The sequence below is a fragment of the Akebia trifoliata genome, chromosome 5 (assembly GCF_017979445.1).
Source record: "Akebia trifoliata isolate Shusen 1 chromosome 5, ASM1797944v1, whole genome shotgun sequence".
NCBI classification, from domain to species: Eukaryota; Viridiplantae; Streptophyta; class Magnoliopsida; order Ranunculales; family Lardizabalaceae; genus Akebia; species Akebia trifoliata.
The window spans coordinates 29459077-29485552 of record NC_141379.1 but is presented as its reverse complement, the minus strand read 5'-3'; the positions used below and the strand labels follow the sequence as shown (position 1 = coordinate 29485552).

The 26476-nt window shown below is 34.3% G+C and overlaps 2 protein-coding genes and 1 pseudogene across 6 annotated transcripts; all 3 read right to left on the bottom strand.

Annotated features, from left to right (window-relative positions):
• Window positions 1–135: 135 nt before the first annotated feature.
• ABI3 (AP2/B3-like transcriptional factor family protein) lies at window positions 136–6510 on the bottom strand. Of its 2 annotated transcripts, none has more exons than XM_086443549.1 (6): window positions 4107–6505; window positions 3883–3981; window positions 3656–3756; window positions 3454–3500; window positions 1463–1539; window positions 136–661 (listed from the first exon to the last, which is right to left on the bottom strand). In XM_086443549.1, the coding sequence occupies exons 1-6, from the start codon at window positions 5772–5774 to the stop codon at window positions 524–526; spliced, it is 2130 nt and encodes a 709-aa protein (XP_086299675.1). In that variant the 5' UTR covers window positions 5775–6505; the 3' UTR covers window positions 136–523. The 2 variants fall into 2 exon arrangements, with proteins under 2 accessions (XP_086299675.1, XP_086299676.1); XM_086443550.1 differs by lacking the exon at window positions 136–661 and adding an exon at window positions 1023–1306 and having other exon boundaries at window positions 4107–6510.
• An 8404-nt stretch (window positions 6511–14914) lies between these two features.
• On the bottom strand, window positions 14915–15843 carry LOC147402044 (uncharacterized). 4 transcript variants are annotated; one of them, XM_086443548.1, is made up of 2 exons: window positions 15533–15843; window positions 14915–15451 (listed from the first exon to the last, which is right to left on the bottom strand). In XM_086443548.1, exons 1-2 carry the CDS (start codon window positions 15723–15725, stop codon window positions 15096–15098), a joined length of 549 nt encoding a protein of 182 aa, XP_086299674.1. In that variant the 5' UTR covers window positions 15726–15843; the 3' UTR covers window positions 14915–15095. The 4 variants fall into 4 exon arrangements, with proteins under 4 accessions (XP_086299674.1, XP_086299673.1, XP_086299672.1 ...); XM_086443547.1 differs by having other exon boundaries at window positions 14915–15280; window positions 15359–15827; XM_086443546.1 differs by having other exon boundaries at window positions 14915–15319; window positions 15386–15825.
• Window positions 15844–21294: 5451 nt separating this feature from the next.
• Window positions 21295–22813, bottom strand: LOC147402043 (putative aspartic proteinase GIP2 pseudogene; annotated as a pseudogene).
• Between the last annotated feature and the right edge of the window lie 3663 nt (window positions 22814–26476).

The window sequence follows — 26476 nt, the reverse complement described above, 5'->3', positions numbered from 1 at the left end:
TTAGAGTATGGGATGTTCACTTCTACAAGGCATCATATCACCAAATAGTTTGTTGGCATAACGATAAATGGTGTATAACTATTTGAAGTGAAACAAGTAGGTCTACAGGGCATTAATCTTTCTTTGAAAGGGAAGTAGCAAATCATACAAATACCATAAATTGTCTAATGGAAACAAACATTTTAGACAAATACAAATACCCTTGGTTCTCCATATGTAATGAATTAAACATAACATAGTGTTTGTTAAATGTAAAACAAAGTGAGACCACTAACACCATCACCACAATAAACCTAGACACAATGTGCAACTTCATACTATTACACGAACAACATAGCTCAGACTGCCACGACATGCGTCAAGATCACTGAAGAACTTGGGAAGATCGTCACCATCTATTTATGGATCCTTAAAAATTTCTTCCCAGTTCGTGGCACCAGTGATTCAAAACAACACATAACAAGAAAAGAGGGGGAGGAAGAGAGACACTCAACAGTGAGGACTCAGTATCCTCTTTTTTGTCTCACAGTTTTCCTTTGACGGACGAAGAAGAGTCGACACCACCAGCTACAGAGGTTGCACGGAGTTTCCTCTGGACCTTCCCGTGCTTTTTACCCTCAGATCTTGACCCTGGTTGATGCACCTTCACTCCTCGTATCAACTGTTTAGTTTTATTTGATTTTCAATAAAACCAAAAGAATGTGAATAACTAACATTTAAAATACTAACAAATGATTTGAGATGGGAAAATATTCCTAGGAATTCCAAAAACGTACCCCTAATTTTTTTTTTTATACTGATCCTTAGAAAGTGATTAATAATCTCTAGATTTCCTTGTCTCAATAGAATGTTTGATGGATAATCTCAAACCTCTTGTGGCTAAGAAAAACACTAGTCATAAGTAAGGTCCGAGACTCCATCAAATAAATGATCGAGATTAAAAAAATACTCCCAAGTATTAAAATGTATATTTAAAAAGATTGTATTGATCCCTAAAAAACACCAAGTACTGATTTTTAGAATCTCAAGAGCATGTTTTTTTTTTTTTCCAATTCTTTTATCTCAATGGTATGTTTGATGGAGAGCCTCAAACCATGTTTTGAGGTTAGAAAAAGTCCAATACAAAGAAAAGCACTAGCCTCAACGAGGTTAATTTGAGATACCCCACCTAATGAATGAATGATATAGAAGGTATCCTCACTAAAAAAGACTAGAAAAGTATAGTTCAAAGGAAAATACTAACCTCTAACCTCAAACGAGGTTTGTGAATCCCATTAAACAAATGATTTGAGATGAGAGAATACTCCTATGGATGCCAAAGAAAAATGCAAAGTAGTAATCTCTAAAAAAAATCTATTCTCTCTCGATCTATGTTTGGTGGAGAGCCCCAACTCTCGTTTGAGGTTAGAAAAAAAAAAAAAAAAAAACAAATATAAGACAATGGAGAAGTGGGTATGCGTACATATTTGCCACATTTAACGTCAGAGTAGATGACGATGAAGTCCCCTTCTTGAAGTCCATTGGAACGCACAAAGTCTCCTGAAACAAAAGAAGGCATTTAGGGTAAAAATAATTTCAAGGGAATATATTTATATTTTTTTCATAAATATCAATGCATTATTATACATAACAAGAATTAAGAGAATATGCTTTGTAAAATAATATTGTCGAGGAATATGAATATATTATTTAAGTGCGCTAGCCACTTAATTTAATTTACCGATCAGTAACACCACACTATAATATTCTACAACATTTTCTGGTCCTCGCATTGCATTTAGCCTGGAGCCAGGTCCTCATTTGGGTCACATTCGCCCGATGACACCTCATTTTGGAGGAATAATATTCACTTTTCAAGGTGTTGCAACTCAAAAGAATTTGAATAAACAAACTTGCATTACATTCAACCATGAAATCATAATTCATTGCCTTGACGATAGACAAAGAAAAGCCCAAGTAACTACAACATTTACTTATAAAATTTTTGTTTATGATATAAATCATTACCACACATTATCCATACATTGTGATAATGAAAAAACACTATCAAAAGTTCATAGTAAAACATATAATAGGAAAAATAAACCCATTGATCCAAGACATAACAATGTAAAACAAGTACTAAGAGGTGAAATAATCTTGTGTAATTAAATAGGTGTGCTTGAAACCTAGTTGATCCATATATAAAAAATCTTGAGAAATGTGGAGTGCATAAGATATCAAAATGGATGAATTCAATACTAATTGTCTATGCTTGAAAACTAATTGATCCATATATAAAAAATCTTGAAAAATATGGAGTGCATAAGATATCAAAATGGATGAATTCATTACTAATTGTCTAAATAATCATTTAGGTAGGAACCACAATAAAATTTGCTTGTTCAATGTGTAAATGTGATGGATAAAGGAATACTATAAATTGAAAAATAAAATACTCATCATCTAACATATGGTAGTGTTCTACATATGTAATGCACAAACTCAAGATGCGTGTTGCTCTTAATAGATTTATAATATTTTGGATAAAAATGTTATAAATAGAGGGACATCTTTGATAGATCTGCCTATACAAGTGTGAAATGCAGTCAATTTCAATGAGAAATGACTTTCTGACAAATACTTGAGAAGATCAGTATACTGGCAGAGCTGAAGGTCTGAATATGGGAATATAAAAAAAATCGAACACAGTTATATTTTGAAGGATGTGTGTATGGATTGAGTTCAAGCCCCCTCGTTGGCCACCCACATAGATTTATCCCAGCTCCCTTGGTACATGAAGTTTGGGGGTATTGTGCAAAAGGGGGATTTGGGTGAGATATAGTGCTCTAAAAGCCAGTTGCCTCACCCATGCTAGTCGGGCCTCTGGTTGGTACGCCTCCGTTATCAAAAAGAAAAATAAACAAAGGATGTGTGTTTCGAATGTAATTCCATCACGAATTAACTTGAAAAAAATCCTTTGATTCACCATCCCTTGACTCAATAGATTGGGCATAAAGCGTTTGTAGGTGGCTATTCAAGTCCGCCATCAAATCCTAGGGCTCAACCCTGGACAAGCGGTGGAAACTACAAAGCTGGAGTACAGTAAGGGCAGAGGAAATTTCCGGTGGAGGGGGGAAATGCGTAGAGATCAGAAAGAGCATCCATCCAAGGATCCTTGCTTTGATACCAATTATTTAGGTGATTTTCACTTGCATTCTATATTTCTAAGTTCAACTGATAACAAATATGGAAAGAGGAAGTTGATGGAGAGGATCTCTTATGATGTAGATGTTTAAGTGACAGTAAACTTTGCACCATTGGAAATTGATTGAAGGATTAATGTTCTGATCATAGTTCAAATTTCTCAGTTAATTCTAACTCTTGTACCCAGAACTGTAACAATCCCCTTGTAATTTTCGAAACAGCAATCTTATTTTCATTTAACAAATAATAAGAAGAACTAATACCCACCTGTGTTTTCCAGTAGATACATTCTACTCTTGTTGTTTGGCCAGAATCTGAAATCCCACACAAAAAGAAAATAAAAAATCAAACATTAGTACAAGTACCCATGGCTATAAAAATAGTTCTTGCCATTCTTTCATACATGAGATAGAGATTTAACATCATGAAGATTTACTGAGAAAGGTTTTATTTAGTTCAAGTTCAATACCTGTAACGCATGTTCCAGATACGAGAGGTTCCGATGTCTTCCATGGCAATGGAGATTCCATCTCTTGCTTCCAGTTCAGGGAGATAGGCTTCTGCTTCTTTCTGGTGATAAAATTGATTTTTTTAATCACATAACAATCATAGCTATTGCGAAAATCATCTTACACAGATTCAAAATAATCAAATAAAATCCACTGTCTTGAGGGAGATAAAGAGAGAAGAGAGTACTTTTGGCAGCACTATCCTTCCAAGGTTACCCACATCACTTTGCTTCAACACTTTCTGCAAGAGAAATTTCAAGTTCTTCTCGTTGCCAGTTTTGAATCCCTACAAAGATTTTTTTTTTTTTTTTTTTTAAAAACATCATTATTAAAAATATCTATAAAAATAATTATACCATGATTTAGAGTAAAAAATTACAACTAATTATTCAAGAGAGAAAAGGAACAAACATGACGCCTGTCCAAATTAATCTGTCGCTGATAGTGTTGTGCTTGCAAGGGTGGGCGATCCGTCGAATGTGGCGGTGCATCAGGCACCAACATCGTTGATGCACCAACAGATGAAGAAGATGGCCAAAATACCCAGTTGGCTTGGTTTGCATGAGTACTTGTGCAGTTGGAATCACTGGAAAACCCCTCGTGCTGCTCGGCGGTTGCCACGGTCCGGTTCTGAATTCGATTTTGTTTCTGATTCTGACTTCGATTGTGTGAAAAAAGCCGCCTTTGCCGAGCCATCCTCTTCTTCCTTGCTTCTTTCGTTGCAGAAGAACCAAACCTAACAAGCTGGTCGGCATGGCTTTGATATAGTTGGCATGGGTATTGATTTGCAAAAGCAGTGAAAGCTCTGGACAACCGAGATTGAGCAGGAGGAAGATGGCGTTGATGATGAAGATGACGATCAGGATATGAGTTGTAATGGGTAGAGAAGGACAATTGTTGTTGAGGCCAATTTGGACTAGAATCCATCATTTGGTACTCTGGATTGAATGGAACAGTAGCAAAACCTCCATTATTAAACACAGGGTCTCCCATGTATCCAACCATTGGAGGAAAAGCCCCAGACATTGTCATTGGATCGGAAATGTAGGGTGGTTGAGAAATCCATGGTGTGGCCGCTGCCGTAGAGGGGATGATGTAAGGATTAGAATCAGGATTAGGGTTAGGGTTAGGGTTAGGGTTAGGGTTTTGATAGTGATGTTGTGGATTTTGTTGATGTTGATAAGGGAAAGTTATGGGTTCCCCTCCCTCTCTAACGCGTTTTTTCTGAAGTTGGTGGTTTTGCACCCACTCAAGTATCAGTTTGAGTAACTGTTTCATCCCTTCTTTCCCTCCACCAAGTCTCTTCGCGGCGCACTCTATTGTTGATCGCTTAAGCTTTATGCTTCTCAAATCCTCGGCCGAGATCGATTCCTTGTTCAATTTAAGCCATTCAAAGAACAACATTGCGAGATCTTCCGAGGGCTTCGCTTCTTGTTTCTCCTCCAAACCGTCTTGTTGTATCACTAACTGCTCTTGTTGTTGCTGTTCTTCTTCTTCTGTGTTGTTCTCGAAAGGGAACAACGATGAAGGATCCCAGAGATCGGTATCGAGAAGGTCCATACCATGAAATTCTTCAATAACATCCATGCAATCGGAATCCATCGGATTGATCTCCTGCATCGAGACCTCCATCGAACTCATCGACATCAAATCTTCTTGTTGATGGTGAATTTTCATGTTTTTCATACAATTTTCTCCATCTGGCTTTACTAGAGCCCAAGAAGCTAATGAAGAAGACGATGACGACGAAGATGCCGAACATTTCATCGAATTTGCAACAACAGGAGGATCAGAAGAAGATGAAGATGATGATGAAGAAATGCATGGAAAATCAGGGAGAGGTGGAAAATCTCCATAAGAGATAAAAGCGTCATTCACATCTAACAGATCTTCTTGTTCTCTTTCAAACCAAATCTCTCTATCTTCTGGTGTGACCACTTCTTCAACCCAATTCACAGTTTGATCTTGAGTCTGGTAATTAGGGTTAGGGTTTGGATCTACAGATTGTTCTTCCATCTTCACTACTGATTCACCATTATTAATATTTCTTTCCTCTTCACACACATGCATGTCCTTCATCCTTTCTCCAAATGGGTTATAAATATATATATATATATATATATATAAGAGAGTTTAAGTTTGTACGGAGGAGTCCTAGAAGATATACAAAGATGGTGATGGTATCCGATTAGAGAAGACTAGTAACAGGTTGCCTATGAAGAAGGAAACGACATAAAAGCATCTGGTCTTCTAAGTTCTAACAAAATATCTCATCAACGACATCGACAGTGACCTTTCTTTCTCTATTTTATTATTTTATTTTATATAACAACAACATAAACAGAGACAGACAGAGAGAGAGAGAGAGAGAGAGAGAGAGAGAGAGAGAGAAAACTAAGAAAAGATCACCAAAAAAGAAAAACCCAAGAAACAAGATGAATCCATGGATAGATCTGCTTCATAAATCAGAAGAGATCTCAACAATGAACATCATAAGCATCACTTCATCTCTGCTAACTTTTCTTTGTTTGCTTGAAGCGTTTCTTTGTTTATTGTGGATAAGTTCAAATCGTTTTATGTTGTTGCTTTCTCTCTGAGTAACAAAACAGAGTAAAAAACAATTTTATTTGATAGAAATACAGATTACAGAGAGTAGAAAGAGAGAGAGAGAGAGAAACGAAACCCCGTGCCGCTAGTTTCTCCACCACACTCCGGATTGTGCGCCAATGGCCATACGTTAACACCTGAATGGTGGTATCAACGGTGCCTCAGACTTCACAATATATATGGCAATAAAAGACGGTGGTATCGACTCACTCATAACTACTATTTTACTCTCTCTCTCTCTCTCTCTCTCTACTGTTTCTTTTGTTTTGTATCTTTTGAGGAGTTTTGATATTATACTACATGGCACACCTATATATGTTAGTTCAACTGATTACCTTCAACCTTGGAATACCACTTTAATTCCCAAAATCAAAATATATAAAATTAATGATAATTGATTTCTACCATTTTATTTGAATTTACGGTTCACTTGTTTTGAATTTAAATTTATAATTCCCCATGCAATTTGGAATGTAATCAGTTTGTAAAAGCAAGTAGAAATGATTCGTTTCTTGATTTACTTAATTTCATTAATTCACATGTATTGTTCAAGAGAATTTTAAATATTCTACGAGTTGAATAAGAAAAATTATACATTTACTTACATATATATATATGGGAGCGGTTTGGCAGCTCTAAAGTTTGCCAAACATTGTGCCAAAGATTTTTTGTAAATCAGTTTTGATAGGGTTAGAAGTTTTGGAATAGACTGAATTTTTTGTGAGGATGATCTCTACGGTGAAGAGATCATCCTCACCAAAAATCAGTTCATTTTGAAACTTCTAACCCTAGTTTACAAGTTGAAAAGTCGTGGACTGTCCAATTTTTGTAAATCACTTTTGATGGGATTAGAAGTTTTGGAATAGGCTGATTTTTGGTGAGCATGATCTCCTCATCATAGAGATCATCCTCACAAAAAATCAACTCATTCCAAAGCTTCTAACCCATGTTTTGAAAAATGTTTGGCAAACTTTAGGACTGCTGAACCGCCCCCTATATATATATATATGGGAAATGCTCAGCACCAAATATTTTGGCAAAACATTTTTCAAAACATAGGTTAGAAATTTTGGAATGGGCTGATTTTTGGTGAGAATGATCACCAAAAATTAGCCCATTCCAAAACTTCTAACCCATCTAGGATAAAAATGGTTGGCTAAAATGTTGGCCAAAATGTTTGATGCTGAACTGGACCATATATATATATATATATATATATATATTGATTTTTCAAAAAAAGGGTTGCAGTTTGATTTTTATTTATTTTTTTCCAGAGGTTTTGTGTCATTTAACGTTTCATGTTGTATCACCTTTGAAAGAAACTTCGATTCTAGAAAACAACTTGTTAGGTTGATCTTTTTCAGAGTTGAAGTTAAAGTGGTAGAGCTTCAATTATATTTTTCAGTTTGAATGGATTTTGTTAACTGATCATATTTCAATTTTGGTCGTTTTTTGAATTTTTGGTGGGATCCACGGCCAAGCTATTTGATTATGGACTTAACCAAATTTATGGGCTATATGTCTTATTGGGTTTGGTGCATAATCTTTGATAATTTGAATATATTAAAATAACACATTTTTTTATTATTTTAAAATGATATCCATTCTCAATTGTCAGGGCTGATTTAAATGCATGGACCTACATATGATTTTTAAGGATTTTTATTTATTATTATTATTATTTTTTTTTTTTTGGTGATATACAAGGATAGATTTATTGTGAATTTTAAAGATGTTTGAGCAAAATATTGATTTGTACACCAACCAGTCAAATTGACCAAATATTGTTCTAATGTCTACGAAAAGAGACATGACGTATGCTAGCTAACGAACTCTCAGTAGTACAAGATCTTTACTCTAATGCAAAATGGGGACCGACTCATCCACAGTTTCACAAGGTTTGTCGCGATTAGTTGTCGAAACGGCAAAGTTTGAAATCTCATGACACGTGTCGAAACCATCTTGACGTCACTTTTGTACCATTTACCAATCTCCTTCTCTCTTTTGTCGTTATTCAGCTTTAGGCGTTTTGGTTCCTTCCTTCCTCCCGAAACTACCCTTCTTTTATTACATTATTACTTCTAGGTCACTTGTTATCGTTTAGTAATTTATTAGTAATTTGGACTTTGGATGGGATCAAAGAAGAAAAGCCTGCGCTAACTCATCTAGCAGACACGTGGTACACATGCAATGTAGTTGTTGAAAATTTGATGGGCCCACATTAGTGTAAAACGGAACTGAAAATTTCACCACGTGTTAAAATTCGTCTTTAGTGACTGAGCTTACGTCATCATCTCCTTTGGATAGCAACAATTTTATAATATTTTGAGGGGCCTAATGGGATTTTGCAAAGTATGGTAAGTAGAAACTTCAGTAGGTCCATATGTTTTCTAGGGATTTCATTCTCAAATCCCTAGGAAGTATATTACCATGTGAAACCTTCGTCCGACATTGGAGTTCATGTGCTTAAGAGAGGGCAGGAGGGCTCCTAGTTCCCACAAAAGTAGCAGGAAATGATGATTAGGTGACCTGTGAGATGACTTTCAAAACGAGGCATTAATGATTTTTTGCTGTATTCTTGTTATACATCATTTGATGAAACTGCCCTATAAAATTAGAGTTATCTATCTCATTTTCTTGTAGGTGGATTATTTATGTTTGAGTTGTGCTGGAGTGACCTCATGATTATACCTCATATGACATTTTCCTGACATGGAAGCATGGTTTTTAAATTCGGTATCGCGTCTCGTCTCATTCAGTTCCGATACCAAGTCGTCTCAGACAAGTTTTCCAATACGTTTGAGACGTCTCGTTAGATAACTCGAAAATTTGTACGTGAGACGTAAAACTCGGTCAAAAAAATGACTTTGTGAGTTGATCTCGTTCAGCTCTGATACCGAGTTAACTCGGGCGATAAGTCTCAGTCTCGGACGAGTTTAAAAATCATGCGTGGAAGTGTGTAGGAACCTTAGATGCTTTTCGTCAATATTCATACACATTTCAACGTCAAGAAAGTGAGGTGTAATCTTGAGGTCACCTCAGATTATCCTTTATCTTTTTATCTTAGATGGTTAATATCGTGCCTCAAGTCTTAAGTTCGAATCCTTTTAGACCACTGTCAAGAATTTATCCCATAAATTACTTGGTGCATATGTGGGTGCTTTAAGAAGTTTGGATATTTTTAAATATATATATGGATTTCATTCGGCAAACAATGTTAGAAAGACAACATTTTTCCTATATGAGTTATAAGTTTCGAAATAGGTTGATTTTTTGTTATAATGACTTTTTTGGTGAGGAGATTAACTCACCAAAAACCAGTTCAATCTAAAACTTCTAACCCCATCAAAAGTGATTTAGAATTGTGGACTGTTGATTTTTTATTGTTAATTTTTAAATCATTATTAATGGGGTTAGAAATTTCACATTGGGCTGATTTTTTTTTTTTTTTAAGGATTATCTCCTCACTATAGTGATCATCTTTACCCAAAATAAAAATAAAAAATAATGTCTAGTCTAAAACTTTTAAATCATATAGAACAAATTTTGTCTCCCAACATTGTTCTCTTAACTATGTTTGTTGAACGCTACCCTATATATATATATATTTATATTTACCTTTAGGATTGTCAATTTATTGGATTAGATTTTGTTCTATCAAATAATTTAGGGCTTAGATTGAGTGTTTCGATCTGGACCTAATGTGATAACTGATCAAATTGGTTATGGACGAATTATTTATGGTCCAAGAGGAACTCAACCTAAATTAATTTTCAATGGAACAAAATTTGGAGATCTAAGTGATTGACCAAGGCATACGTTGCCCTAAAGATGGAGGTGAAAGATTCTTAAATTTGAACTTCATAGATTTTACAATGGTCAAAATTTCTCAGTTTATAAAGCTCCGAAGTTCTCTTTTTCTAGGTCCAAATTAATTGTCAGTTTTATTGACTCTTGTTGATCTCTCCGACGAATTTCGCCTGCATTATAGTGATGAACTTGAAAAAGTTTGTAAACTAATAGAAATTAGTTGATCTCATAAAGTTCCATCTATTTTCTATAAAACCAATCTGTATTTAACTCAAACACCAGACACTTTACTTCTTTAACAAATCAAACCATCTCCTAATTCAGGTCCACTAATTAAATCCCAATTCTCTTACTTAGACCCAAATATTGCTCAAACACCTATGGTAAGGCTATTTAGGACTTTTTCAATTAGTCCATGAGAGAATACCCAATCAAGAGACAATGTCATATTAAAAAATTGTAAGGGAAAAAAATTGGAGGGAGGTGATGAGCTGGGGGCAAATGAGGCATGGATTTAATTGAAAATACAAGATTGTCACTATGTGAAAATTGGAAAATTCTACCAAAAAAAATTGACAGGCCAAGGCCCACGAATTTTAGAAATCGAATTTTGATGATTTAGGACCATTGAAATTCTTGATGTGCTTAGATTTGACTGCTTAGAGCTGTCAAATTTCTCTCATCCTTCATTAATTTGACAGATTCAGCCCATCGAAAAAAAAAATTTGACAATGAAAAATTCGACGCCAATTCAACCTCTTGGTCAATCAAATTTTATGAAATTTGACGGTCCAAGACCATCAAATTTGGGGTTTTTTCACATTGTGTGTCTCAAAGTTCTATTAGGACAATTGCCCTCACAAGCTCCTTACTAACTCTGCCCTGAGAGAAAGGGAGAGAGAGAGAGGAGGAAAAGAAGAAAAAAAAAATAGAGAGGGAAAGGGAGATCGGCGGAGGAGCGGAAAAAGAAAATAGCAGAAAGGGAGAGAGAGAGAGAGAGGAGGAGGAGGAGATTTCAGGGTATTGGTTTAGACAAGGTGCCCTTAACAAAATTATGCTTTTTTTTTCAACCTGGCTCGCCCTTAGAGATTGTGTTATGTCAATAAATTTTCCCATTGCTCTATTGTTTTCTATTTAACTCAATTGGAATCACATATTGATCAACAATTAAGGAATTAATAGAATTTCAAATTTCCACATACTGCTGGTTACCTTTTATCTCATCTATTCTCTGCATTTTTATCAATTGTATAAAAAAATTGAGGTGTTTATTATTATTGCACATGGAAAATAGAAGGGAAATTTTTTACCAACAAAATATAAATTTCAGGTATATGATTGCAAATTTTCCATATAAAAAAAAAATTGTTTTATTCCCAAAAGACCTACCATTACCTTCCCTCCATAACTAAAACTCTAATTTTATTTTTTTTGTCATTTTCCAAGGTGTAATCAAACATCAAAATTTAAAAAAAAAAAATCAAGGAATTTATATTTTTCATTACCGTTTCTCTAAAGAATTCATTTTCTCTCCAAAACATATATACCTCCTTCAAATAAACGAGTCATTATTTATCTTTGGGCTAAGTAATTTTATTAAAGATTTAGCCCATCCCAACCCTTTAAAATAAACGAGTCAACTTTCGTAGTTTTTTATTAAATCTGATTAAATCGACCCATTAAAGCTCAATCCAAGAGGAAAAAATGAAGAAAACGAAAAATATAAGGTATTAGTTATTACCTTATTATAAAGAAGTACCTTTATTTACACTACACTGTTGGACCCAAACCTATATATAAGAAAAGGGTCTCCCATTAAATTGGCAATGGATGTAAAAAAAATCTACCGCCCCCTAACTTGAATCCTAACAGTGCCCCATATCTTTGTATCCAGGTTTTGTAATAATGGAATGATAATAATGTTGTTATTGTTGGAAGAGGAGCAATTTCGTCCACTTTTTTTTGTTAATGTAAAAATGGAATGTTTTAAATTTAAATAAACTCATGAGACTTTTTTTTTTGTTTGTTGTTGTTTAGACATAATTAATGCAATAGTTTTGGTGAATGTCTAAGAGCTTAATTATGTAAAGAGCTATACTAAATGTTATGTTTTGAAATTGAAAAAGGGGGAGGAGGGCTTTCATCTGTCATGGAATGGAGAGGATTCTTACTGCCTCTCAAAATAAGGGAAATGCTGAAATGGGACAAAGTATTTACTGCGATTCTCACAAGTCTGACGTGGATGTGCACATAACCATAGATGTGTTTTCTTATTATACGAGTAAATACCATTTACAGTTATGTATGCATGTCCACGTCAGACTTACGAGAATCGCAATAAATAATGTGTCATCCCAGCACGACTCTCTCAATAAATATGCCTTCAATTTATAAATGCCCCGTGTCATTCCAGCATTTTTCATTTATGAATCATGCATGACCAAGTAAAGTGACCTTAAATGTATTAGGTGCATTGCGTTTATTGTAATTTTACTATTGGCATTTAAAAAATGTTTACAGTATTTACCATATGAGCATTTAGTACATGAATTTATTTAATATTATTGGAAAGTAAAAGTATCGGACATTAACATTCTCATGTGAAAGGGTAAATTACCATTTCATGAGCTGAATATAAAAAAATTTTCTTTCCGGATACCTATTCATTTCAATTCTCAAAACGTGAACAATGAAATTGTAGGTTCTTCAAAGGATGATCTCACTAGTTTAAAGTGACAATGTCATTGGTGTATATGGTGATAATCTCAATAAAAGTAATAAACCTACGAGATTGTCACTTGAAAAACATGTGATCTCACTGCTTAGGTTTTGGGAATTAAAATGAATAGTGAGTTAGAATCGGAATTTCGTCAAAATTTGATTGCATTTTAGGAAAATTTCTCTATTTTAAAGATTTTGACCATTATTTAAAAAAGTGAATCGGACCGGTCAATCTAGCCAAATTGGACCAAACCTACTAATTTCTATGAGTCGAGTCAAAGGGTTCAATTGATTTGATTGGTGACCCAACCAGGTTTTGAAAGAGTAGTCCAATTTTTGTGTGATTTTGAACATATTTGGCCAAGATTTGAAATACCTCTTGTGTTTTGAAATTGATGACATGCCCTTTTGAGCTAAAGGCTTCTCTTAAACTAATTAGAGTTTACTCGTGCTTACGACACACACATCCTCTTTGGGGGGATAAGGGGCGTATAAGTGAAAAAATGAAGTTGGAGGGATATCATTTAAAAAATTAAGAATAAGAGGTAAAAAATGTGAAAAACAATAAAATGGGTTAAAAACAAGATAAAATAAAGTTAAAAGGAGTGAAGAGGAAAGATAAAAAAAGGCGTGGTGTACATCGATGAGATATTTGTCGTACCATAAAATTGTAACTGAATAGACGTTTATCCCATTCAAAAAACACAATTGTATGTTACTATATAAATGAAAAATGATTTAACTTTGTAAGATTTTAATTGTTCAACTTATATAAATTGTCATATTGGAAAAATAACATTGCAATCCTCTAAATTCATGCCTAGACAGGAATTAAATTAAAAAATATTAATTTGTTTGCTTGATCCATGCTTTGAAAATGGACAACCATGAAATCTTAAATTTCATATTCAAATCCAATGGTGAATTTTTGTTTTTTTTGTTTTAGGCATTAGACAATATTTTTGCAGTTGCAAGTACCTGATTTGGGGAAGAAATGAAAAAAAAATACTTAATATTTTATTTTTGGGTTTAAACAACCAATCATACCCATTTGGACCGGTCCAGTCATTCATATCATTAATGACCGGCCCGGCTTTTAAAACATTGATTTTGAAAACATGTTTTAGTATTTTAAAATAAAAATAATCTTTATATATTTTTTTCTCAAGAAAACACTAACCATAAACTCATTAGTCATAATTAGTTTTTACCCGATTTGTTTTTGTGATAACTTAATTGGATACTTGCTTTGCTCAGTGTAAGAAGGTGAGAAAACACTTTGATTTTTCCACCTAAATTTCCATCGGCATTGTTCTTGAGGTTTAAATGTTGAAGATGTGGGTAAAAAAACTTACCATTATAGATTATTTGTAGTTTATTCATACATTCTAGAAAACTCTCTCTTTGATTTCACTTTATGACCCCCAAAAAAAAAAAAAAAAAAATACATGTTGGATTCGAGCACAAGTGCCATGGTTTTTAAATTTGGTATTTCGTCTCGTCTTGTTCAATTTCGATATCGAGTCGTCTCGGACGAATTTTCCAATACGTTTGAGACGTCTCATGAGACAAATCAATAAATTGCACTGTGACTCACAAATTTCGATCAAAAAATGATATTGTGAGTTGGTCTCATTCAGCTCTGATATCGAGTTAACTCAGACGATACAACTCGGTCTCGGACGAGTTTAAAAACCATGACAAGTGCTCAAACCGTTGAAGATTAAAATGGGTTGGACCTTAATCAGATTTGAGTATATTTATATTGAGATCCAAATTTTTTAACAAAATCTGAATTCATTTTCGAATCCAAGTCGGATCCTATTAGATAAAATCATATTGGAATCATTTTACTAGTCTTGAAAAATAAAATCAAGGGTTTTTTTTTTTTTTTTTTTTGGGTTAAAGTTGAAAACGACAGCATTTTGATTATTTTCCATGAATCTATCAAGAACGACCAAGGTCAATGGGCATGTCACCGGTTAAAAAACACTGGCAGCTCTCTAAAATCTTCACCATAATATATAATATGGAGGGGTATGTCTAAATCACCCAAAATTAAAACATTGATGGAGAGCACATGAAAAACTGAAAAAAGTAGCACTGCACCACCACTGGAAAGACAACAAATAACACAAAACAAGCCCAAAGAAGATAAAAAAATCTAGCTGAAACTTAAAACAGAACACAACTTCCAACTTATCTAACATAAATACACAAATATAACTAAAACAGACATACAATCACTAAAAAAAACAGTACTTAAGGGTGAGGAAAAACACCAGTTCCACCACCAAGACCATCATCACCTCCAACACCACCACCAAGACCATCACCGCCACCAACACCGCCACCAACACCACCACCAACACCAGCACCACCTGCACCACCTGCGCCACCACCTAAACCTCCAAGTGTCGGTGACCCATCAAGCCCACCTGCACCACCTAGTCCACCAGCACCACCACCAGCGCCACCACCTAAACCTCCAAGTGTCGGCGACCCATCAAGCCCACCTGCACCACCGAGTCCACCAGAACCACCACCTAAACCTCCAAGTGTCGGAAACCCACCGAGTCCACTTGTATCACCTAGTCCACCTGCACCACCAAGTCCACCTGCACCACCTAGTCCACCGAGTCCACTTGTATCACCTAGTCCACCTGCACCACCAAGTCCACCTGCACCACCTAGTCCACCGAGTCCACCTGCATCACCAAGTCCGCCTATTCCACCAACTCCACCACCAGCTCCAGCAAAGCCGCCAATACCACCAAATGTGGCAAAATTCTTCTGGTCGTCGAGACCAGCCGAACTAGGAACATTCCTAGCAGTAGTGTGAACTACTTCAAGAACAACAAGCATTGCTAGCAGAGCATACCACCTTCCCATCTCTCTCTCTCTCTCACTCACTCACTCAGTGTGTGAGGTCTCAAAGGTTGGTGGTAGTGGTTAATATAGAAGAGAGCGGTGGTGACAGTTAAATATATTAAAGAGGAGGTTAAATGCGAGACTTCAAATCTCACCTGCACCCTGCATGAGAGAGGTAGCTCCTTTGAATGTCTTTGCCCATGTTCTGGTCACGTGATCTAAGCATGTTTTTGAAGGAAAATATTTCCAAGGTTACCTTTCAACGCTAATCTCTAGAAATGTTGTAGTAATCTCTAGGAAACTTGTATTTTTCTTTTTTTTAATCTCAACCGTACGTTTTAAGGCTGTTCTGAAAAACCCTTCATGGAATGAATGATGAGAGTTAGTTGCTTTGGACTCTTCCTCCAGTGGGAACAGAAATTAGGGCCCGTCAATTTGGCCCAGTAACCTGGCTCACCAATTTGAAGGTTGGGGTTTTGTTCAAAAGTTGTTGGCTCATTAAATCCGAGCGGCAAACTTGGTTCGGCCCACAACTATATTGTACACATGTAGTTAGTTATATGAGTTTATAAGAAAATAAATAATTAATAACGTAAACATTATTTTTCAAATAAAATGGAGATCGAATTTCTATTTTAATGCAAAGTAGTGTCAAATGAATCTAAACGACTTTGAAAGGTTCATGAATTTATATTTCTAAAAGAATTTGAATTCAATCCGACCTGATCCAAAGCCCGTTAGGATTAGGCTTGGCCTTAGTTAATTTAGACCGATGGAGATTAAAACTGGTCTAGGACTGGGTTACCTAATTTGCTTTCAAAGAATCGAATTGTGAATTGGTTCAAAGTGAACCAGTTCGTGATACAGTATGGTTCACTTTTGGTTCGTGACACGAAACGAACTTTCCTTAACCAAGCGAACTTCATAGTTCTGATGTTTTATCATATTTTTTTTATCGTCACCCTGCCCGTTAATAATATTTGAGATGTTACCCCAGTCTATACTAATCAAACTAATAGCATGCCCCTTTGACTTTAGTCTATCATAATAGACTGATGAAAATTGAGCAAATACCCACATCTTCATTCTAGAAATCTAAAATCTCCAACATCTTTGTTTTTTTTTCATCCTACTCATCTCTTAAAATCTACCATATTGAACATCTTTTTTATCCTAATTTTAACTTAAACCTTCAAATACCCTCATCTCTGTCTATCTTTACAAATTGAGTTCATTCTTAACTAGCAAACCACGAACTACGAACCCGAATTTCAACCAAGTGAATCCACGAATTAAGTAACGTAGGTCTAAGGTACAACCCGCCTCTTTAGGGTTGGGTTAGAACTCATCCAAGCCCAGACCAAACCATCTAATTGACAGAACATAGAATTATAGATTTTTTAAGAATAATTAATACACTTTTTTTCTAATCATATGATAAATTAGGTCTTCTTAAGGTTTTATTTAGAATTCTTTGAAAAGAAATCTAATTTCTTTTAGTATTCTTAAATGAATAATACATGAACCCTGATAGGATATTTATAAAGATTACATCAACTAAGATATGTAAATATTATAATTTATAAATACTTTCTATTGTAGAATATCCTTATTGATATTGTTTTACATATATTATTTTTTTATCACTACCTTCCTTATGCGACGAGATACATTGATAATGGTACAATATATCTCATGCATTATATTCTCTTACATCCTCCTGCAATTGTATGATCTTTTGAAGAAAGAATATGCATCATATTCTCCTCTCTCTCTCTCTCTTTTCAAATTTACCTTAAAGAAATATACTTGATACAATGTTTGATTTAAAAACTGAACCAAAGTGGTCTGATAGTTTCCATTAGTTTTGTAATTAAGATAGTTCAATTCAAATAGAATCAAATTTTTAGAAGAATTGTGCTACACTAATTTCGTTCAACACTATATTGAACACTGTGTTGCCATGGCAGTGCACAGAGTATCATAGATTTCTTTCCTCGAGATACAAGAAAATAAATCTTTGATTGTCTGCACACTACCACGCCAGCATAGTCTTGAACACAATGTCGAACAAAGTCAATTCAACATTTTCCTTTTCAGAAAGAATAGTTGATTTTTAAGTCAATCATCAATTTGTGTCGGAGCTTTGTTAATGTATGCTCAAAGGGTACACATTAAAGTGCATTAAATACACCTTGAGATCAAACATTTAGGAGGTATTTTTGGTTTAAATTTTTTTTAAGGGCAGTTTGGACACATTAATTTTGTGATTCACTTTAATATACAAAATTTTGAAATGTTCACTATGATAAGGTTGTGAGAAATATAATGTATATTAATGGAAAATTTCTTTAAAGATACACATTTAGTATCATATTTTTATTTATGGAATTAAAAGAAGATAATTTAGATAAAAGCCACAGTTATTTTATAAGTTTTTGTAATAACTGCAAATAATTCCAATCAAATTGAACCAAGGTCCAATTGCAAATACTTGATCCAACTAGGGCTGTCAATGGGTCTGTCTTAGATCGGTTCCGAATGAACTTAGAACCATAACCACTATATTTATTTCGATTTCGATTCTTGTTGATTTTGAGTTTGGTTCCAAAATAAATAGAATCGAATCCAGAACTTCCAAAAAACACAAGTACCCATTGATTCCCGTTCTCAAGAATCAAATGAGAAAAAAAAAATTTAATCATAATAAAACTTTTTTTTTTTTAAATTATCATATTAACTACAAAATTATTACCTTAGTTATAATTTGTTATATTAAAGAAATAAATTAGTGATTTAAAAAAAAAAATTATATTAATTAAAAGTAATAAATACGTAGAAATATAGTTCATTTTAAGTTCCAAACAATAATTTATATGAAAAATTGAGCAACTCTACATAACATACATTAATTTTGATATAAGAGAATATCTTAAATCATCTATTGTATAAAAAGAAATAACAATATAAATCAATTCCGGGTACCCGTGGTTCCCTTTAGGACGAACCTAACGGTTCTGGTTCCTATATATATCGGTCCAGTTCCATTTTAGACCCGGATCTAATCTGTTTCAATAAAAAGGGAACAAACTTTTTGATTTCGATTCCGATTCAATTTCGGTTAAATGGTACCCATTGACGCCCCTAAATCCAACAATCAATTCAGTTCTTAAAAATATTGATTTGACATACAATCGCATCCATCAAAACTTAAAAGGGCAAAAAAGATTTAAAAAAGGCAAAATTTTAGTGTCTAGCTTTGTTGGACCATGAAAGTCCACACAAGTTTTTCAGGCAATGTACATATTCTCTATGGATTATGAATATCTTTCCATCTCAACCCTTAATTGGTTGGACACTCAATGTTGAAAATTATTGAACCGTAGAAAAGTCAAAAAATAAGAAAAAAGAGTTTATTCCTTGAGTTTTGGACCTAATCAATGAGAACCGTCCATCACATTGACTTATCTGAGATCCAAGATACTTCGTCGATATTTTCAGAATATGATCTGATTTAACTGAATTATATGCTTTTAATATATAATAATTAATTTGGGTGGGACCGAGACAAGAATGGGCTCATTGATTTCATTGAAAGTGGTTTCAATCCTTGTTAGCTATCTCCCGTTTAATTCTTGAAATAATCTATTTTCTACCATGCTTGAAAAATCTATTTTCTCTTGTTGTTTGGTTTTGTTTTTTTTTTTTCCTTAGTCCTGAACCACTATCAATTCACGATGCACCATGGGCAATAATAATTGATTTAACTGTTGTGATCAATAACAATGATAATGGACCATACTAATTCTAGAAAATAGGTGTTAATATTTAAAGAATAATGTTAATGTGGGCTGGAACCTCATATCGCACTTCTTGACGTGAAAGTGTATAGGAACCATAGATGTTTTTCATTGAGATACGAGTGAAAAAGCATCTATGGTTCATGTCCACTTTCACGTAAAGAAGTGCGATATAAGGTTCTAGCTTGAGGTCACTCTAGCACGACTCATATTTAAAAGAGAGATTTACCGGCAGACCTATCTCTTGCACTTTTATTACAAAAACTCCCTTACTTTCTCATGTTTGTTATTGAAAAAACCTATACTTCATGAATTAGGCAAGCTTAGTAAATTTTCAAATCTTACTAATGATCGTTGGACCTACATGGATTATTAAATTGGCAATCCACCGTAGCATACTTCTAGTTTTCATGGAAAAAGTTAGATTAAAAAGAAAAAAAAAATTGAGTTTGATCCAAGGTGTTCAAAATAGATGGCAACAAAACTCTCAAATTTAAATCTAAAATTCAACAATTAAAATTAACTTCTTTTAAAAAAAAAAAAAATTCAAAGTTCTTATTTTTTCTTTTGTAACCCCGTGGAGTCAAATCATGTTTTTGATCACCACAAATTGATGTCGTTAGGATTCACTCCAAGATATGTTGAGTAACAAATTAATGCATCAATTTGATTTTTATGACGTAGATCCCCAATTCAAGGTCTACCTGGTAACAAACTTGATAGAGTAAGGTTTGGTGGGTAACGTGTACTTGAAATATTAAAGTAAGGTTCCCTTAGAGTTGTCAGAACTCCAAGGGAGTTTTTGTAATAAAAATGCATTGTGATTGTTTGTTCACAGCTATGTGAGCAAATTTGCTCACAGCACAATAGCTGCTTAACATGTGGAGCAAATGATGTAGATAATAAGAGAAAAATTTCTCTCTTGCCCTAAATGGAAAAAAGGAAATTTCTTGATCTAATCACCTTGCAACATTCAAAAACATGAACCCATGCCGTGGGGTTGTACAGGACGAAATTCTATGAATTTAAAAAAAAAAATCACCATTGAATTTTAATTTAAAATTTGGGTGTTTAGTGGTCGTTCATTTTCAAAATCTTGGTTCAAGCTTGAAAACTTTTTTTTTTTTTAATATGAGTTTTTCATGAAATATAAAAGTCTATGATGTTATATTGCGAAAGTTGTGATCCATGTGGGCTCAAAGACCCCATTTATGATTTAAAATCTAAAAAAATAAAATTTCTGGGCAGAGGAGTTGTGGGCATGTGAGAGAATTTTTCTCCCGATTGCTTACGGGGTTGCGCCTAATGTCAAGCTGTTATTGTGCTTTGAGCAAATACTCATTCTAGAAATGCAATAGTTAGGTCTGCCTGATAAATTTCTCTATTTAAAATTTTGTGTGCATGCGGACAGTATTTCAAAAAGTCCTAGTGACCTATATCTAACCTCAAAATAATGTTTGAGCATTAGAGTTTCTATTTCAAAATCATAGTTGTGATTAGAGAAAAATCATAAATTTCTTAGATAACGGTGTATCAATTTAATAATGATCAATATAGTTTTCTAGGATCCATATTTTCCTATCATAATTAGGTCCAAAAACACTAGACCTTGTGAAATTGTAGACTTTTCTAACGTGGCTGTACTTGTGGTTGAGGTAATAGGTAAAACACAAATTTCCTAGAGATTTCATACAATTTTGCAAAGATAGATACAATTTTTTTTTCCAGCTATAATTTCTTTAGAATCCTTAAAACAACTTTCCCATCTGAACGGTCGGTTTGATGAAGAATTAAATTAATCACATCTTTTATTATTATAGTATAAGAAAGTTTTACAAAATGCGGGAGGAACCATGACAAATGATCACTGCCATTTATTCATACTGTAAATCACATAAACAATAGCACATGAAATCTCATATAACACAAGCTATGAAGCCCTCTCTAGGCATTGGAGGTGAAGTTGAAGTTGGAACATGTGGTTTGCCTGAACAGAAGTGATGAGCTGAACCCTAACCTTGATGCCATAAGATCAAAATGCAAAAGATTATCTTCCAATTGATGCCCACCGATGACAATCGAAGTCCTAGGATTTGAACCTCCATCGACGAATCCTAAACACAGCACACTAGCATTAACTTGAACCATCGAATTGGCCCCGAAGATCGTCCAGGACACGGTCTCATTCTGTAAGACAAGATCGATGGTAGGCACGGCCGGCCCAACTCGTGTACTACCAATGTTATTAGAATTAAAGCAAACTCCAAATGGTGCAACAGCTGCCACCCTTGTGATATTCCTATTGGTAGCCTCGTTGATGAAAGCCTGGGTGAAAGAATTGTAGATTGAGGTCTCCAAAATGGTGTAAGGATTAACAGTGCTGATTTTCGTTCCACCGAAACCATTTCTATCGATTGATAGCAACGATGTATTTAATGATATGGTTTTGTTGTCGATCTTGATGCTACTCACTCCAATGAAGTATTCGGAGGAAGGCTCGCCTTGTGAGGAAGCCGAGGCAGTACTTACAGGGTTTATGAATAGAGGAGTGTATTGAAGTGAAGTTGATACATCGACATTTGGAAGGAACCTGTAGGGGCTCTCACCGAAGAATATAACACCACTTGAATTCGACGAGGATGCAAGGCAAATAGCAAATTTTGGAAGGAAATCGAAATTAAATGCAAACTGCGAAGGAAACGCAATTCTGGTTCGTCCGAGACCAGCCATTCCTTTGGTACCATTAGCAAGTCCTTGTAAGAGGGATGTTGGGGCACAAGAGAAGAGGAAGACGTCGATCGTAGCATTACGACCTGGGTTCGACCCATCTGTCGCTTGGACGGAGACGACATCTTGAGCAAGCTCACCACCCGTGGCAGTACGAGTGACGGTGTTGTCGGGGTTGAGACTGCATGTGTTGTTGTTGCAACCCGGCCTAGGGGCCGAGAAGCAATCACCACAGCCATTGGACCCAGCTACAGTACACTGGGCTGACCGACACACTGATGGAGCGTATGTAGATGACACATAGCCCTGTTCACAATCAACCCATAAGAATTGGCCACCGAGATCAACAACAAGGCTTACCGACACTGACGGGGTCCTTTGATTGATGTGGGTCAGGTACTGGAGGGTTGAAGCATCTTTGGAGACGGGAAAGACGAGTGCGTTGGGTCGGTAGTCGGGTCGTCTTGAATATTGAGAGAAGGAGATAGAGAAAGATAAGAAAAGAAGAGAGGTGAAGAGAAGGGATTGCAGAGAAGAAGCCATGGAAGGCTATGTGAATGATAATTGAGATGTGAGGGTATTGACATGGGAGAGATCCTTTATATTATTTGGGGGTTGTGTGTGGAGATACGGAGGTGAGGCCAAAGTCAACGATTGCGACTTCATATGGTTTAATAAAAATTCCAGAAGGATGAAGGTGTACAAGTTTGACTTTGACCTTTACTTCTTCAAATTAATGGGGCTACTTTGATTTGGGCTGAATCTGAGAAATATACCAAACAACATTTGATGTTCTCCAATAGTTGAGAAAATTAAGATGGGAGGTTAGCTGTATTTGCAAGGATTGTTTACGTTTGTTAAGTCGACCTTAGACAATTCTACCGACTTAATTATTTCAATGACTTGGATTTCACTCGGTTTGGACTTTTCTTTGTTTCTAATCTTGTGTTTGTTAACTTTTGAATGTGAAAACATGCTTCATCCAGATTAAATAATGTAAATTTGGTCTAAGTTGAATGAAGACTTGAAGTAAAAACCTCTCTTAATGCATATATAACAGAAAATTGGAAAATTTTCAACTATGTAAGATTGTCTACTTTCTCCTTCTTTTTTCATTATTTAGGCAGCTTGTACATTCTTATCTACTTTGTTTCCATGTAGATTAATGTTAAAATAAAATTTATATTCTAACCAAGCAACCATCATTATCTGTTAATGCAAATCCCAAGAGCTAATTTTGTGTACAATGAAAGAAGCAAAAACGTAATCAAGACAAGATTGTACAATTTGTCGAGACGGCACATGAGATGAAGCGTTATCTCATTTGAGGTCTGCACCAAATTGAGTGATCATCCCCTAATCAAAATGAATCTTATTTCATCATTCAACCTAAGGTCACATTAATTGAAGTCATATATTTATTCCGTTTACTTGCTTCCTATTCATAGTCTTGCTTGAAGGCCCGTTTACTAGAAAATAGATTTTAGAGAGGAGGAGGAGGAGGAGGAGGGCAGTGGCCGGAGAGGAAGAGGGTGATGATGGTGGTGGTGGTGATGGAAAAAAAATAAGAGATCAAGTTAGGATTTTGATTTGAGGATGAAAAATAATAGTGAATTTCATTTTCTCATCAGTATAGGTGAGAAAATAAAATCATAATTTTTTGAGATTTTCAAAGACGGTGGAAAATCATTTTTCATGTAAAACTACAATCAAATACATGAAAAATCATTTTCCACTATATTTTTCATGTGCAATCAAACATATACTCGGTGTTTTAAAAGTTGGACTGGATAGATTGTCTAGTCAAGTTTGAGGGTAATTTTAGAAAAAATTGGTATGGTTCTCGTTAGCCATTTGTCCAAAACTATTGATTTTTCTAGACCGATGTTTTAACCATCCAAACCAAACCATTGGTTTTAAAAAAGTTGAAATCTTCTTACATTGAAATTAAACAACATTTTATAAAGTTTGAATTTAAAAACTTTTATCACTTCGAATGAAAAAAAAAATAAAAATAAAAGATTTAGGAAAATTAAACAAGAAGATTTTCAAAAACTATCCTCCTTTTGATTTGTTGATATTCTCGTAAAGGATTTCAGAAGCATCTTTTTTTGTTTCTTCATATATTAATTTTTTTTAATTTCCTTTCACGATCATCGAATACCACATATCTGAATTTCTTTATACAAAAATTATTTAATAAATAAAAATTAATCCCCAAAATGACTTCTCATGGGAACCCCAAGCCTACCCAATCCAGCTAAATTTGGATCCAGTCCAATTTTGCCAACATTTATTCCAGTAGACCGTATGAATTTGTTAGACAAGTCAAGCAATTTTGGGATAAATTAAGAAAATTATCTTAATTTGACTATTATTTTAATAAAACGTTGAAAATCGAAGTAGTAATAGATAAGATAGAAGAAAATCTCATGAGGTTACATGTGGTGTGGGGTCTCTTTAGGCATATTTCAATCTTTTTTGGGCTTGTGTGTTGACCTAAGTTATGCAATCTTGTTACGGGATTGAATAATAGACAAACAATATAATAAATTATAGACGATTAATTTGAATAAATAAAATTTTCTAATAATATCAAACTATATTATACTCTTTTCTCACACGCTTTTAAAATTACGTGTTTAAAATTTAATCATTTTCAATGTCAGAGTATAATCAGGAATAAACCAACATGTCCATGACTTTGTATTGAGGCGCCACGTATGCTCTCTCTTGTGGGACCAAAATTGCTTTCTAGGTCTTTCTATACTTGAGATATAGGGCTGTCGATGGATCAAGTCTGAAATGTATTGGGTTTGATTTGGTATCTGTTCGATGAGGATTTGGATTGGATTTGACAATTCGAGTTTTATTATTGGAACTCGGTATTAGGATCCAAACCTATCAATGAATAAGGTTTGTGTTTTATAATAAGAGTCGTGCTAGAGTAATATTAAAATTGACATCGATTCACACATTGTTAACATGGAGATAAGTATATAATTATAAATATTTTTCACTTGTATCTCGATGAAAAATATCTATAGTTTCGTACATACATATCCATATTAGCAATGTGCGAATCAATGTCAATTTCTTGTCATAATATGTGTGAGATGTGCATATCAATACTGTATTGTATCCCATCACATCAATTAGGTAGCATGGATTGGATTGATCGGTTGTCTTTTTTACATTGATGGATCTTTTCAACCTATATAAATCCAATATATATGTAATCATTCAAGAATTATGAATCAGTTTCATTCGTTTTCAAAACCAGATCCAATGTTAATTGGATGAACCAAATCTATTTTGATATATAACATCTAAATAAATTTCATATATTTAAATACACGGATTGAGATCCCTTGACTTAAGAAGAATGACTTGTGGAAAAAACACCTGATCCCAATCATTTAAACACAAAATCCAATGGTTGATATTTATCCTCAAGATAGGTATTTCTGAGATATGTGTTATCAAGATACTCATAAATATTGGATTTTGTATCTAAACGATCGGAATCATGTGTTTTCTCATGAGTCATTATTCGTGAGTCAACAAATAGCAACCCTCAACAAAATATATAATATACTTTCACATGTTATCAGATTGGGACATAGTTGATTCCAATACAATTCTATGAAATATTGGATCAGAATTCGATCCGAAATCCAAATCCATATGCAGCACAAAGTTAATAGATTGGATTTTGGGTATGATCTGATCCATGTATAACCCTTACAAGTAGGGGTGCATATGATTCGAATTGGATCGCATTTATGGCAAAATTGGAGCCAAATCAATCCAAAACAACCTTGGTTTGGATCAGTGCTCATATTTATTATTTTCAAAAGTAAAATTAAAATAGTTAAAACTTAAAACTAAAGAAAATCATGAACTTAAAGAAGAGAGAATAGATAAAAGAAACTAAGAAAGAGATTTGAGACTTTGAATATTGTTTGAATGTTTTTACCTTTTGTCCTTGAAGATTGTATATATATATATTATCATAAATATAAAAATTGATTCGATTTTATCATACCCTAATCCGGAATCGAATCAAATCAATTGGTTTTTTTTTTTACAATCCGTACCTGAATCAAACCATGCTCAACAATCCGAATCAATCCAATCCAAAAGACTTCAGATTGGTTTGGTTCTCGGATTTACCTGCTCTAGCGTGCACTCCTACTTACAAGAAGTGCCAAATTGTATTAAAAAAAATAGCCCTATATACTG